This window comes from Rhinichthys klamathensis, unplaced genomic scaffold, assembly GCF_029890125.1.
Source record: "Rhinichthys klamathensis goyatoka isolate OS25496 unplaced genomic scaffold, OSU_Roscu_1.1 h1tg000035l_1, whole genome shotgun sequence".
Classification (NCBI taxonomy): Eukaryota; Metazoa; Chordata; class Actinopteri; order Cypriniformes; family Leuciscidae; genus Rhinichthys; species Rhinichthys klamathensis.
In genome coordinates, this window is record NW_026606583.1 from 6,821,591 (window position 1) to 6,836,589 (window position 14,999).

General features: G+C 35.5%; 1 protein-coding gene across 1 annotated transcript in view; it reads left to right on the forward strand.

The window, feature by feature from the left end:
• Positions 1–14,999, forward strand: part of wnk4a (WNK lysine deficient protein kinase 4a) — a 73,896-nt gene that overhangs the window by 35,046 nt on the left and 23,851 nt on the right. The window contains exons 6-11 of the mRNA XM_056246048.1: positions 3,158–3,246; positions 4,356–4,575; positions 9,010–9,373; positions 10,699–10,850; positions 11,006–11,070; positions 14,010–14,145. Coding sequence (XP_056102023.1) covers positions 3,158–3,246; positions 4,356–4,575; positions 9,010–9,373; positions 10,699–10,850; positions 11,006–11,070; positions 14,010–14,145 — 1,026 coding nt within the window. The remainder of the gene's footprint in view (positions 1–3,157; positions 3,247–4,355; positions 4,576–9,009; positions 9,374–10,698; positions 10,851–11,005; positions 11,071–14,009; positions 14,146–14,999) is intronic.

The following is a 14,999-nucleotide window of genomic DNA, read 5'->3' on the forward strand; positions in this document are numbered from 1 at the left end:
TGCACCTACATGTCTACTAACTCTCACTAGAGTGTTAGTAGAGTATTAGTAGACTGCTAGGGTTAGGGATAGAATAAGTTGACATGTAGTTGCAAAGTTACTTATAGTCAGTAGATTGTCTGTTGGAGGAGAATCACAATAAAGAGTTGGCAGATATTAAGCAGACAGTCTACTGATACTCTAATGACAGTTAGTTGACATGTAGTTGCAAAGTTACTTATAGTCAAAAGGATGTTCAAAAGGGACCATCAAAATAAAGTGTTACCTAAATTACATTTTAAAATATATTCACATAGAAAACGTCACATAGAAAATTTTCTGACCAAATAAATGCAACTTTGGTCAACATTAAAAAATGTAGCAACCACAAACTTTTGAACGATAGTGTTGTTATTAATTGTGAGATTGTTTTGAAATAGGTCCTATTGTCATGCAGATGTGCTGCTTGCATTATTGTGCATAAGCATATGTCCGTCCATTCGGTCTGTCCTAGTTTAATCTCTCACAAAGACAGCTCTGAGATCTTAAAGCCAGCATGACAAGTGCAGTAAACATCCTCTCTTTATTCCCTTCTTTCCTTCTCTTCCTGCTTGTCCTCGTTTCCTAAAGAGCTTGCTGTGTGTCATCTTTGAGCAGTGGTTTAAGACTCGGGTTCGGGTTGATTAGAGCTCCAGGCAGAGTTTGGGATACCCCCTGTCTGTATCCTGTTTACAAAAGCCCAGGACTCGTCTCACTCTGAATCATTTGAGAAAGGCCCTACAGGTCACATGTGGACACAGAGAGGTCGACTCCTGTTATATAACTTGTTGATACAGTATATTCACTTAGTCTGCCCCTTATTGCATTTGGAAAACTTTACCTCTAAATTACATCAACATGTTTACGGCATGGCTCAGATGTCTTCTTGTAATTAATGTAATGTAAACCAATTTATTCAATAGAAAAACCTTTCTTAATATAACAGTTCAAATAAGGGAAACTTATTAAACTTAGATTCACTCTTAGTTTATAGGGGTGTAACGGTACACAAACTTGACGGTTCGGTATACGTACCTCGGTATTGAAGTCTCGGTACAGCAGGGGTTAGAAAACTAAACACAAAATTGTGTTTTTTAACAAATGTGTATATGTGTTTAAATAAATTTTATTATAATTAAAATGTTCTAAAGGATAAAAAAATCTATCTTAGCTAATGCTGTAAAATATGGGGAGCCCTTAATTACACATTACTATAATATTAAAGGTTACAATTAACAACAGAGCCCAAATGGTTAAATTGAATTGCGATTTATATTTTAGATATAATAATCAACACTCAAAAAAACAAAAAAAAGTACTGTAAATTGCAAATAAGACTTTGTTTTATGTTTTTGCATTAACTTCTAAATCAAATTCTAAAGTTAATTTTCTACACCAATTCATTTTAGAAATATAATGCACATAAGACTTTGTTTTATGTTTTTGCATTAACTTCTAAATCGAATTATAAAGTTAATTTTCTACACCAATTCATTTTAGAAATATAATTCTTTACACAGTGGCTGTCATAAGTTGTTTTCATGACAATTTTTATTAAAACTACATTAAACAATCAAGAGATTACTAACATGTTAAGTAAATATAATGAATAAGCTAATATATTGCATATGAAACGCTTCTCTCTAGAGCTCATTTCTCTAGCGAACTAATCTGCTGTCGACACTAAATGCCTGAGGTAAATGTAATGATACATGAGATATTATTCTCAAGCTGTTTTATTGATATTTTTTCGCAGTTGAAACACTGGTTGAGATATGTAAACATATCAATCATTTTTGCACTTTTTACTGGTAGCAAACAGCGTTGTATTGTCGCGTGCGCCCCTTCTGGATTGGAGTGTGTATCGCCTGTGACTGAATGTATTCGTCGTACGACTGCATGCACCGAACCGTGACGTATGTACCGTACGGTTCGGGATGAATACATGATGTACCAATACACCAAATAATAAAAGTATTTTTACCTACAACAACAACCTTTAGTGGATTGAGACATGTTGTACTTCAACAGGCTTTTAGTAATGTTTTGATTTTGCATGTCAGAAAACAAGTTTATGATGTTTTTATACTAATAGCTAAACTTTACGCGGATGACGCCAGTGCTTTTGGTTTATAGGTGTGTTAAATAACGTGTCTTGAAAGAACGAAACAAAGCCTGCTCTGAAAAGGTTGTTGAGTGTTAATGACAAAGCCAAGGAGCGCACCGAAGTGTAAACGCAACAGGCACTCATCCAAAACTCCCGTGAACTCCATGCTTTATGCAGCTCATGCTCCACAAATATTACACGAGTCCACTGGGAAAGTGACCTACTCCAGCTGTAATTCAGCCCTCAGCTGTAAATCTTTGAAATTTAACAGTTTAACTTCACATTATTGAAGACTTTTGTGTAGTCGAAGTAACTCAAATGTGACAAATAACAGGTGTGAACTGTTGTAGATCTTAAAGTTATTGAAACAGCCATGTGTAAGTGTATTTTGGAAGAAATTAATATATCAGGGCTTTATTAAATTGCATCACTGGGTTCAAGAACAGATTAAGGTCGAAGAGATTCACATTCATTTACAAATGTTTTCTAAGTGTCTTATAGTACTGAAAGTTCAAAAAATGGAATATTGCACCGTTTGCATCCGTGGGAGGTCATATACCAAATTATTATGATGACAGACTTTGGCTGAGGCATTCCAGAATGATCAAACCAACATTTGAGATGCTATGCGATGTGATTGGTCCACTGGTTAGTCCAGTTATCCAATCACATCCACTGTGGCAAAGTCACATGAGTTTTTCTGTTGCGCCTCAACTGAGTGCATACGTTTTTATATGCATCTTTATTATTTCTGTGCATCTTGGCATTTCCATCCAGTGTTTTTTATGCAATCTCCCAACATTCCCATAAAAATAGGTGGATGGAAGCCTAGCTATTGTCAGTAACAAATCAGCAACTTTTTCAAAACTATTTGCCTGTAGCTCTCATGTAACTCGCTGTGATTAGATTATCTGAAAGGGAATCATCTTATTAACATTTGAACATTAGATTAATGATTGGCATTATTAAAACTTATTAAGCCTCTTTGACTGATGTTTTTCTCAAACTCTTGACATTTTACGCTGTTTTCAGGGTATAAAGCCAGACAGTTTCTGCAAGGTAAAAGTTCCAGAGTTGAAGGAAATCATTGAAGGCTGTATCCGCATGAACAAAGATGAAAGGTACTTTACTGCAGCTCAGATTATTGATTTGATTTTACACTTTAAAAATGTTCTGTGATCCCAATCTGGTATAGAAGCAATAATATATATATTATTCACCTGTGGTTACCATTATGTGGAATTATTTATATTTCACAGTCTTTAAAAAAGTGAAATTTCTTAAGATGCTGCAAAATATGTCATTCAGCAGAGCTTGTGTTTTTAATAAAAAATAAAATAAAATAAAAATGTCACAGGGTCAACAGTGATTTTAATGAAAACAAACTCAAAATAACAATCTCTGAACTTTCTAAATAGAAATACAAACACAGACCACCAGAAACGTATTAATCAAACTGTGAATCACCATAGAAACTAGTGCAAACATAGGAAACAGAACAGGAAACAGTGACACTTAAATTATAAACTGACACTTAAATTATAAATAATAATATATCCATCCACAATGTTATAATATTTATCTACTCCACTTTCCAACAACTTGGCAAACCATGTAGCTTTTGCCTTTGAAACTTGTATCCTTTGTATTGAGCCAAATATGTAATCATTATGTGATGTTTCAATGTTTAAACAGTCAAACATCTTTTTGTTGTAAGAATTTACAAGGCATGCATCAGGGTTGTTTCTAAACTAAAACTATTATACACATTCTTTTAAATTAAGCTAAAATATTTTTTTTTTAAATGAAAATATAAAAATAACTACACCTTTTTATTTATTTATTTTTTAACAATTTTTAAATAAAACAAAATATTAATTTCTTTATTTTATATTTTTTTTTGTGTGAAATTTACTAACAGTTTCTGAGTGGAAACTGTTCCTAAACCCAATTTTTTTCAGTGTATATAAAAGTCATGTATCACGAACAAATATCCCATTCACCTGCGTTTGGATTGTGAAGCGTGAAGCACCTTTATGCTAAATAATTTGAATAATTGAATCATTATTATGCTTAAATAATTGTACTACTTGAAAACCGGTGCACACAACCTATATTTTCAAATACAACATTATTCACAAAACAGGTTTAGCTATTAAATGACATTTATTTCAACCTAGTTTTATACATTGAGTTTGTGTGATGGATTCATATCGATCTCTCTGGCCAGATACACCATCCAGGACCTGCTGGAGCACACGTTCTTCCAGGAGCACAACGGCGTTCACGTTGAACTGGCTGAGGAAGATGATATGGTCAAATCCAGCCTGAAGCTCTGGCTTCGCATGGACGACACCAAGAAGCTCCACGGAAAGTACAAGGACAACAACGCCATCGAGTTCCTGTTTGAGCTTTACAAAGACGTGCCCGAGGAGGTGGCACAGGAGATGGTGAGCTTCTCACATGTCCCACTATGGTGTCTCACTGTCAGCTTTTAATATGTTTTATGAAGGGATCCTAGGTGTGGTTACATTCCTCAGCTACTATGACTATGTCACTTTAAACACTAAACCCAGATATTCCCCTCAGGGATCAACAAAGCCAATGTGTTCACAGATGTACGTTAATATGTGGGTTGAGCTTCCTGATCTGCAACAATGATCCTGAAGCTTTGATATTCACAGAGCTATTAAGTAAATATGTGTATCTTAGTAACCTATACCTGTAATTGAACAGGTGTTTATTTTAAAAAGAAACTCTATTGATCACATTTCATTCAAAAAAAACAAAGCATTTTGCATTGCAACACTATTTTCATAACAATTAAGCATTATTTCTCCACTCATTTCTCATAAACAGGAGCCGAAAGGTTTCCAGACATTTTACTTTTGAGTTTTTGCTAATATGCTTATTCTCAATATCAATTCTCATTACTATAAGACAATCATTTTTCTGATAATTGGAAATGAAACTGAGGGAATGCGCTTAATTGAATGAAAATAATGTAAAAATGTAAAAACCTTAATGGTCATTATTAATAGTATTGTCACAATATCAAAAATTCTGTATTCGGTACCAATGTCAGAAAGTCGTCACTGTTCTCTGTACCAATTTTGATACCAAACTACCAAAAAATATTAAAACTTTTGGTAACACTTTATTTTACAATGTCATTGTTACATGTAACATGTACTTAGTTTAGTAATAACAGTAAATTATGTATAATAACATGCAACTAACCCTAAACCAAACCCAATAGCAAGTACATGCTGTTAAAACTATATTACTCAGTACTTTATATTACTTCATAATTGCACTGTAACAATGACACCTTTAAATAAAGTGTAACCAAACTATATTATATTATTTGGGTAACTATTTGAAAATAAAAATTCTATATTAAATGAATAAATAAATGTAAATAATAAAGCTGTATGATGTAAAAAAAAAAGAAGAAGCATTTAGCCTTCAAATATGAGTAAATATTGCATTAAAATGACCAAATGAAAAGTTATCCAAAAAAAACAAAAACAAAAAAAAAACATTATATGTAATAGAGCAGGTGGCAAGTTTATACACTACAGATTTTCTTTTCTTTAAGCAAAATATAATTAATTATTTCATTTTACTTTGGACTCAAATATAAAGCATAAATGTTCTTGACAACTTTTGTTAGATTCACCTTTTGAAGGACCAAACCTGCAGAAATTAAAGATAGATAGATAGATAGATAGACAGACAGACAGACAGACAGACAGACAGAAAGACTGACAGATAGATAGATAGATAGATAGATAGATAGATAGATAGATAGATAGATAGATAGATAGATAGATAGATAGATAGATAGATAGATAGATAGATAGATAGATAGATAGATAGATAGATAGATAGATAGATAGACAGACGACAGACAGATAGATATATAGGTAGATAGATAGATAGACAGACAGATAGATATATAGGTAGATAGATAGATAGATAGACAGACAGACAGACAGACAGACAGATAGATAGATAGATAGATAGACAGACAGATAGATATGTAGGTAGATAGATAGATAGACAGACAGACAGACAGACAGACAGACAGATATATAGGTAGATATATAGGTAGATAGATAGATAGATAGACAGACAGACAGACAGACAGACAGATAGATAGATAGATAGATAGATAGATAGATAGATAGATAGACAGACAGACAGACAGACAGACAGACAGATAGATAGATAGATAGATAGATAGATAGATAGATAGATAGATAGATAGATAGATAGATAGATAGATAGATAGACAGACAGATAGATATGTAGGTAGATAGATAGATAGACAGACAGACAGACAGACAGACAGACAGACAGACAGATATATAGGTAGATATATAGGTAGATAGATAGATAGATAGACAGACAGACAGACAGACAGACAGATAGATAGATAGATAGATAGATAGATAGATAGACAGACAGACAGACAGATAGATAGATAGATAGATAGATAGATAGATAGATAGATAGATAGATAGATAGATAGATAGACAGATAGACATATAGATAGATAGACAGACAGACAGACAGACAGATAGATAGATAGATAGATAGATAGATAGATAGATAGATAGATAGATAGATAGATAGATAGATAGATAGACAGACAGATAGATATGTAGGTAGATAGATAGATAGACAGACAGACAGACAGACAGACAGACAGACAGATATATAGGTAGATATATAGGTAGATAGATAGATAGATAGACAGACAGACAGACAGACAGACAGACAGACAGATAGATAGATAGATAGATAGATAGATAGATAGATAGATAGATAGATAGATAGACAGACAGACAGACAGACAGACAGACAGATAGATAGATAGATAGATAGATAGATAGATAGATAGATAGATAGATAGATAGACAGATAGATATATAGGTAGATAGATAGATAGATAGATAGACAGACAGACAGACAGATATATCGATAGATAGATAGATAGATAGATAGATAGATAGATAGATAGATAGATAGATAGATAGATAGATAGATAGATAGATAGATAGATAGATAGATAGACAGACAGACAGACAGATATATAGGTAGGTAGATAGATAGATAGATAGATAGATAGATAGATAGATAGATAGATAGATAGATAGATAGATAGATAGATAGATAAATAGATAGATAGATAGATGCAATATTAAGAAAATAACTAAAAGAGGAAATGACTGCATAAAACAAATATAATTCATTTTAAATTTCATTTAATCCTAAATGTATTTTTATATCATTTATTAATTTCTGTTTTGTATTCTTTCAAACTTCATTTATTTTTCATTTATTTTTTCATGTATTTTAGTATTTGTCTATGTACGGATTCATTTATTTTTATATTTATTTATTTTATGAATACATTTTTTTGTACTTTTCCGTGTGCAACATGTAATTGAGGGAGGGGTTGAGAGCCCACTTACATTTTTTTTTTTTACTTATTCACTTATCATTTCTACAGGTTTGGTCCAACCTGCTTCAGTGTCTTTCATTATCTGTTTTGACTTTCCAGAACTGACCTTCACATTGTTGGTAATTTCCAACAATCTGTCCTCATTCAGTGTGGATTGCTTTACTCTTCCTGTGTCAGTAATGTGGGGCCGCCACTGAACTCTTGACCCTCATAGAGCACAACGTTTCAAACACACCTGTATCTACTGGCAGGCTTTTTCTTGACATAGTGGGACATGACCCTCGCCATTCCCTTCAGCTTAAAGACGAGGCCTGTGTGTTGTAACCCTGCTGTGTGTTGCATAACAGTTTCAAGGGCAGAACTTTTTAATCATCGGCGTGGAAATGTGAGAGCGGGGCCAAAGGAGGAAGAGGGTCACGTGACCGGTGATAGAACCGCTTCAAGACCGTGTTGTGAAACTGGAGCCTTTCTCTTGTCCAGACGCTTTATTAGGCTGGGCGGTCACAATCCTTCTTTTATCACTCATCAGGTCTGCTTTTCATCAAGAACAAATTTATCGTCAAATCACATCGACGGAGGGTTGTCATGTAATTTGACTAGCTGATGTGGTGATAGAGACTTCAGAGCAACATTAGCCAACTTTATTTCAGTGGAAACACACTGTTCCAAAGTTGGCTGAAAGGTTATTGAGATGTCCATTGCGGAGCCATTTTCATCAACTTTATGCCAAGCAAAATTTAGCTTTAGATCGGCAGGTGCTACAGGCAAAAGTATTGTTTTTTTTTCAGTCTAGTGAGATAAAACATCCAAAATACATATTTAAATGTTTATTTTATTACACTTTATATAGTTGTGTCTGTAAAATTCAATTACAATAAAGTTCGTTTTCAGTCAGAAATCTCCACTCCAGCAGCTTCACACACACCAAACTTTACATTTTTATTCCCATCTTTATTCCGAAAGCTTTTAGAGAATGGTTTGTTAATATATCATTTTATTTCAGTTGATGTTTGTCAAATAAAAGATAGATCCAAAATCCTCTTTATAAAAACCTTTAATCTGTCATCAAAATGAAACAAGAATTTTGAACCTGGCTTTATCCAATTTTCAGATTTCTGCTCTGGAAATGTATGCAAACGAGTGCATATTTAATTAGATAATCGACATTTGCATTTTTAAACAACATTTCAGAAAACTTGTAATACAAAACAACTGTTTTAATTGTACTGTGATTGATCACCTGTGGAACGTATAGTTGAATTTGATTTAAACCATGCCGGTGTCTCAATGTGCATACTATCCATCCTAAATATATGTGACATTAGTAATTGTCAACACTATTTAGGGTGGATCGTATACACATTATTTTTCAAAAAGTTTTGCACTTCCTAATAAATCCTGTCTTTCCCAGGTGATTCTGGGGTTTGTATGCGAGGTGGACTACAAGCTGGTGGCCAAGGCCATGCGAGACCGTGTGACGGCCATCAAGCGCCAGCGGGAAAAACATCGCCGGCTAGCAGAGGAGCAGCAGAAGAAGAAGAAGAAGGAGGAGATTATTGAGGAAGAGCCTGAGCTGTCATCGCCCAAACCCACCATTCAAATGTCCGAAAACCCCGCCCCCTTTCCTGTGCAGGCCCCGCCCACTCCTGGAATCCCTGAACCTGTCAGTGGCTCATCAGATTCTGGGATTATCGGGAGCTTCCCACCAGAGCCAGAGGAACCGGAGGCCGATCAACACTTCCACATCCACCATACAAGCTGCTCCTCAACAACCTGTAAGCACTAGATCTCTGTTTCATCATGTTTATGTGATTACAGAGTACTAATAGGCCGATACATCAGTCAGATGGATATATTTTTGGTTCATTATTGGCCATTAAAAACCCCACATTGATAAACCTCTATTTTAGATGTCTTTTCGCTCCCCTGCACAGGTTCAAGACGTCCAGTAAGCCTCACATAAACTACACTGTGCAGTGCCCTATATTTTCCTCAATGTTTCTTTCACGGCGTGTTAAGAGCAGCAGCTCTCCGAGACCTGAGAACAGCATGGCACAGTCAACTGACTCCACAAACAAACTCTTTTTAATAGCCAGTGTGTGTATGCTTATCGGGGAGGGCGAGGGGCTCGGGTACAGTTAGCAACTTATGCAGTTTGACACACTTTTGGAGTTTAACTTGTTGTATTGAATTACTAAAACTAAAATAAAAGCACAAAGCACATTCATATTTATGGTCATCATTCTGCTTGACCATATTCTACATCCCTTAATCACTTAACAACTACCTTACTAACTATTAATAAACAATAATTAGGAGTTTATTGAGGTAAAAGTAGTAGTTAATAGTTAGTTAATAGTGAGAACAATAAACAAAAGTGTGGCCGAGTAAAAAACTAAACTAAAACAAACAAACAAAAAAAAAGACAAAAACACAGTAAAATTACTAAAACTAACCAAAATTAGAATTTCTCATTTTCATTTGGTTTGACTAAAATAACCCCGGACATGACATGCTGTAAAAAAAATTTAGGGGAACAAATTATTAAATTGTGTGCTTGATTTAGTAAAATAACAGAACGAATTATTATATCGTGCCCACGATTTCCTTAAAACGAGGAAACAAATTAATAAAACATGGCCACTATTTACTAAAACTAGAGAAGAATTCTTAATTCGTAGCCACGATATATATATATATTTTTGTCCGCATGTCATGTGCAGGGCTCCGTAAAAACTGAAAATAAAATGAACAAAATTCTATACAGACATATTTATAGTCTTTTTTTAATGAATTCAAAATCAGTGATACTAAAATAGCACTGCCGTGAGTTAGGCGCCGACGTTTTGCCATGTTGTTTTCGATATTTTTTATATTATTTTATATCGAAATAAATAGTGCATTTAGAGGTGAATATTGTCTACTAGCATGAAATCCCCTCAAAATACAAATTATTAAAGAATAAATATTTTGAAATAAAATATAGTACTTTCATTGCATAAAAAAGCTAATTGTCTTTGGTCTGTTTTGAGCGCCGAGGATCACAAGTGTGAGCCCTGAGTGAGGTTTTACCAGACTGTCTGGTTCTGTGTTTCCCCAGCTGACTGCGAGACTGATGGAGATCTCAGCCCCTCTGGTTTACAGGATGGTCCCGAGGCTTCAAATGTCAACATCAGCTGCTCTCCACAGGCCACGCCCACAGAGGCCACGCCCATCACCACTCCACCAATCCCAGCTCTCCGTTTCCCCTCAGTGAGTTTATAATGACAAAATTGGCCTCAGTTAATGACGAGTTAAACGTAGGAGACCCATTTAAACTCAATTTACGCAATTTAGGAAGTCATAATGTACTTGCTTCTTTGATGTTCATTGTTAAGTACTTCATGTGTCCCTTAATCTCCTCTCAGAGCATTGCCGTGTCGACTAAAACAGAGAGAGGACCTCCTAGCCCTTTCTCCTCACCTGTGGACAGGTAAAAACCTGCTTTCTTGATCCCTCAGCTCTTCAATAGCATCTGTGCCATATTAAAAACACCCATAAGACACACAGAACTTCGAGGTTTGTGTTTTACTTTAGTGCCAGATGTACTGATGGCTTTGTGCTCAGTAGGGTCCATGTTTTCATATGGAGTCCATCTTTCGTAACAGTGCACATGCTCCACGTCCTATAGGATACTGTTTATACACCACAGGGCTCTTGGATGCCGTCCCTAGCAAATGCCTGCCATTACAACATAGTTTTCCACTCATAAGAACTTCACGTTTCTCAGCAGGCGGAGATCTTTCAAAAGAGCCAGAGTCTGCCAAGCAGTAGGCTGGCTATAAGCGGTTTTGTGGGCCTCGTAGGAAGCCCAGTGTTTGGATTAAACGGAGGCTTGTGTTGGTAAAAGACCTGAGAGACACAATTAGCTCATAGAAACAAGCTCAGAATGGACTCCACGTCCCAACAGGCCAAACTCGGCAAAGATAAAGCCAATTCAAATACTACGTCTGTCTAGTTCTTTCTCTGTAGCCGTTATATTGGATTTCCAGGAAACAGTGCAGTGAAAACTACATGTTTTGAAGTACATGACAATAGCTGGGTTCCAGTCACGTGATTATGATGACGCGCGAAATTCAGATGGAGGGCAGGCAGTGAAGAGCGCAATGGATGAGATGGAGGAAAGTTCGTACTGTACTACTTTACACGCTATTACAAGAGAAAGATATAAACAAAAAATCAAACATATGTTGGACGTGATCCTTACGTTATGAAGAGGAGCGATTTTTCAACTGAATTGAAAGATTTTCATGCCATCGAGGCGGTAGAAATCAGCAACTACCTCGTCTTACAGACATACTTTGACTTTACAAAGTTCGGGAACGTGACACGTTACACAAACACAGCCACTTCTTAAGTTGTGATCGCTGCACACACGGGCATTTTCCCATTCGGCTCCTCCCGACCGCAGACGTAGGTTTGCAAGCCGCTTTTCTGGAGTTTTTCGGTCAATTTCTTGCATTTCCCCCCCTTATGAACAACAACTTTTGGTACACGATAAAAACTCCTCGTGGTTTGATCGATTTAAGTAACCATAAACGACGCAAAACATAGGCATTTTGAGTTTGTTATAGGCCCTGTCCCAAATGGCACACTCCGGACTTGTGGACTTCCTCAGAGTCCACACTTCGGTGACGTCATGTAGTGCAGACCTATAGGGCCCTTAGCGCGAGGGCGCATTGAGAGGTATTTTTGGGACAGACTCGATCGTCACGCCGGAAACAGGAAGACGGTCTGATTGTTGTTATGGACAGGAGCTACAGGTTCGGGGAAATATGCTGCCTATATTGTTGTTGTGTTTACATATGACTCAGTAAAGCCCTGACATTCTGTTCTATTTATTTAATGAATCATAATGCGATCGTATTATTCAGCTCGCTATTATTAGCCTATGTTTGAGACATCAACCACTGGTCAATGATCATAATGTTTGTATAAACTTGTCATAAAAACCGTAATGATAATTACACTTAAATATTTTCTTCTCAGCCATGTTAACAATTGTCCGTGAGCGAAATCTCCTCCCATCCGTTGTCTGATTGGCCTTTCGCAAGGATCCCTTGGTAGTTAAAGTGCGTGGAGCCTGCGTCTATGCGGGCTTTGCGGAAGACCGCTTCAAGGGTACACAGGGGGCGCTGCTGAGCACACTTCAGAGCGTTAAAATGCTAAATGGGACGGCCTACGGACTCGTAGACTCGGTGAGCACGCGCAATTTAAGTCCACGAGACCGAAAGTCTGCATGAAGTGCGCCATTTGGGACAGCGCCATAGTGCTTTTTCAGCAAATCACTTCCTGCCCTCCTTTACATTTTGCGCCATGGCAACGCAGTGGCGTGACGTCATATGAAAACAAAATATACGCTGATTTCACGCAGCCGCCATTTTGAAATGGCTCCGGTGGGAAGAAAACCGGAAGTGTCGCTTTTAATCATAGGAGAGTCGCGAATGCGATGGCGTATTGTTGTGTTAATGTAGAAATTAGTTATTCTACATACATTTCTTTCATACTTTAGACTATATACAGTGAAATTAATTTATAAATAAAACATTTTTTTTATATATAATTCAGAACGTAAAAAAAGAAGCAGGAACGAACTATATACATACCCTATATTGGATATTAACATCCAATAGTATAAATCGCGGCAGCAGCTTCAGGTTGGTAGTCCAAGGCATTGTTATTTATCTGTACTTCCGGGGTTCTTCCCACCGGAGCCTCGCTTTCGATTTCAAAATGGCGGCAGCGTGAAATCAGCGTATTGGACATTCAATACAATTGATCACACTTTTCCACAAGGGTCCTCTGTGCTGGACATTACTGACACAATGCAAGCTGTGGGTCAAAGGCTAAACGAAGGACATACAAAAGTTTGCTTACTTCAGACTCGTAAAACCTAATAAGAGGGAACACACAGCACTCATGAAATGCACCATGTCTTCTTTAAAAAACCTAATATTAAACAAAAAAGTGTGTTGAGATGGTGTGAGAGGGAAATTCCTCCGTGGTTTTCTTCATTCTGTGCTTATTGAACCGTTTTTTTAGGCCCAGTTTAACTTCAGGTCTTCCAAACACCCGTTTACTTAACATGATGTTCACTTTTGTACTTTTATAAGTTTACTTGGTTGTGCAATGTTAGCATAACAAACTTAGTTTTAGCAAATGGTGGTGGGCGAGTTACACACAGAAGTTTAATACTTGTAAGGTGTTTTTTTAAATCCCTTTACCCGAACTACAGTATGAGCAATAGCAAACATAAGTAATGATAGCTGATAATGATACACACGTATTTTCCTGCAGTTCGGACTGTCATAGAATGCAAAATATAATGTTTTGTCCATATCCTGTCATATAATTATCCTGATTATGTCACAGTTATGCTTCAGATGTGACCTCAGGCTTGAGCGATGGCTACGAGGGACAATCAGAGAGGGGGAGCAAGTCAGCGCCCCGACGGACAGCAGGGAAACTGTTTAGGCGGAGAACGCGGTCCCGCCTGCGGATTACAGGGGTGAGGAAAAATCAGCATTTCATCCGGTCACGTATACATACTCCTAACTAATGGTGTACCAATTATGAGCTTTTTGGTGGCCGATGCAAATGCCGAAATCTTAGAGAGCAGGGTGGCCAATAAAAACTAGATAAATATAATCTTTAAATATTTCATTTTAAAGATATTTGAAATTATATTTACCACATTAAATTGTAAATTTGTTATAATAACTTAAAATAAAAAGTTATAAATATATATATTAAAACAATTATTCATTTAAAATAATATTATATTATAATTATAATATAATTTTGACTATTTCATTTATAAAGGTAGTAAATGCTGCTATAATATTTATATTATTTGACATTATATTTACCAAATGAACCAATTATGAAAAAGAACACGAGGAAGCATAGCATTACTAATAACTTATTTTGTTATAAATTCTTGAATATATATATATATAATATAAATATAATATTTATTTAAAATATAATTATAATATAATTTTGACTATTTAATTTGTAAAGACAATAAATGCTGCAATTATATTTACATTAATTTGACATTAAATTCACTAAATTGAATAAATAGTAAAAAATACAAAATACAAATGTATAGCATTTGCCTTTTTTATCACTAATAACTTTTTATTATTCATTTATTATAATAACTTAATGTGTACAACTTATAATTATATATTATACAAGTTTAATTAATTTGAAATTAATATTATTGTGATATTATAATATAAGGTCTTGGCGCTGTCAAAATAAAAGTCCCCTTCCGACAGTTATCAGCCAAGCAGAAAAAGTAGTGCCCAGTTCTGGTAATTAAAAAATGCTAAATATCTGTGATATATCAGTCAA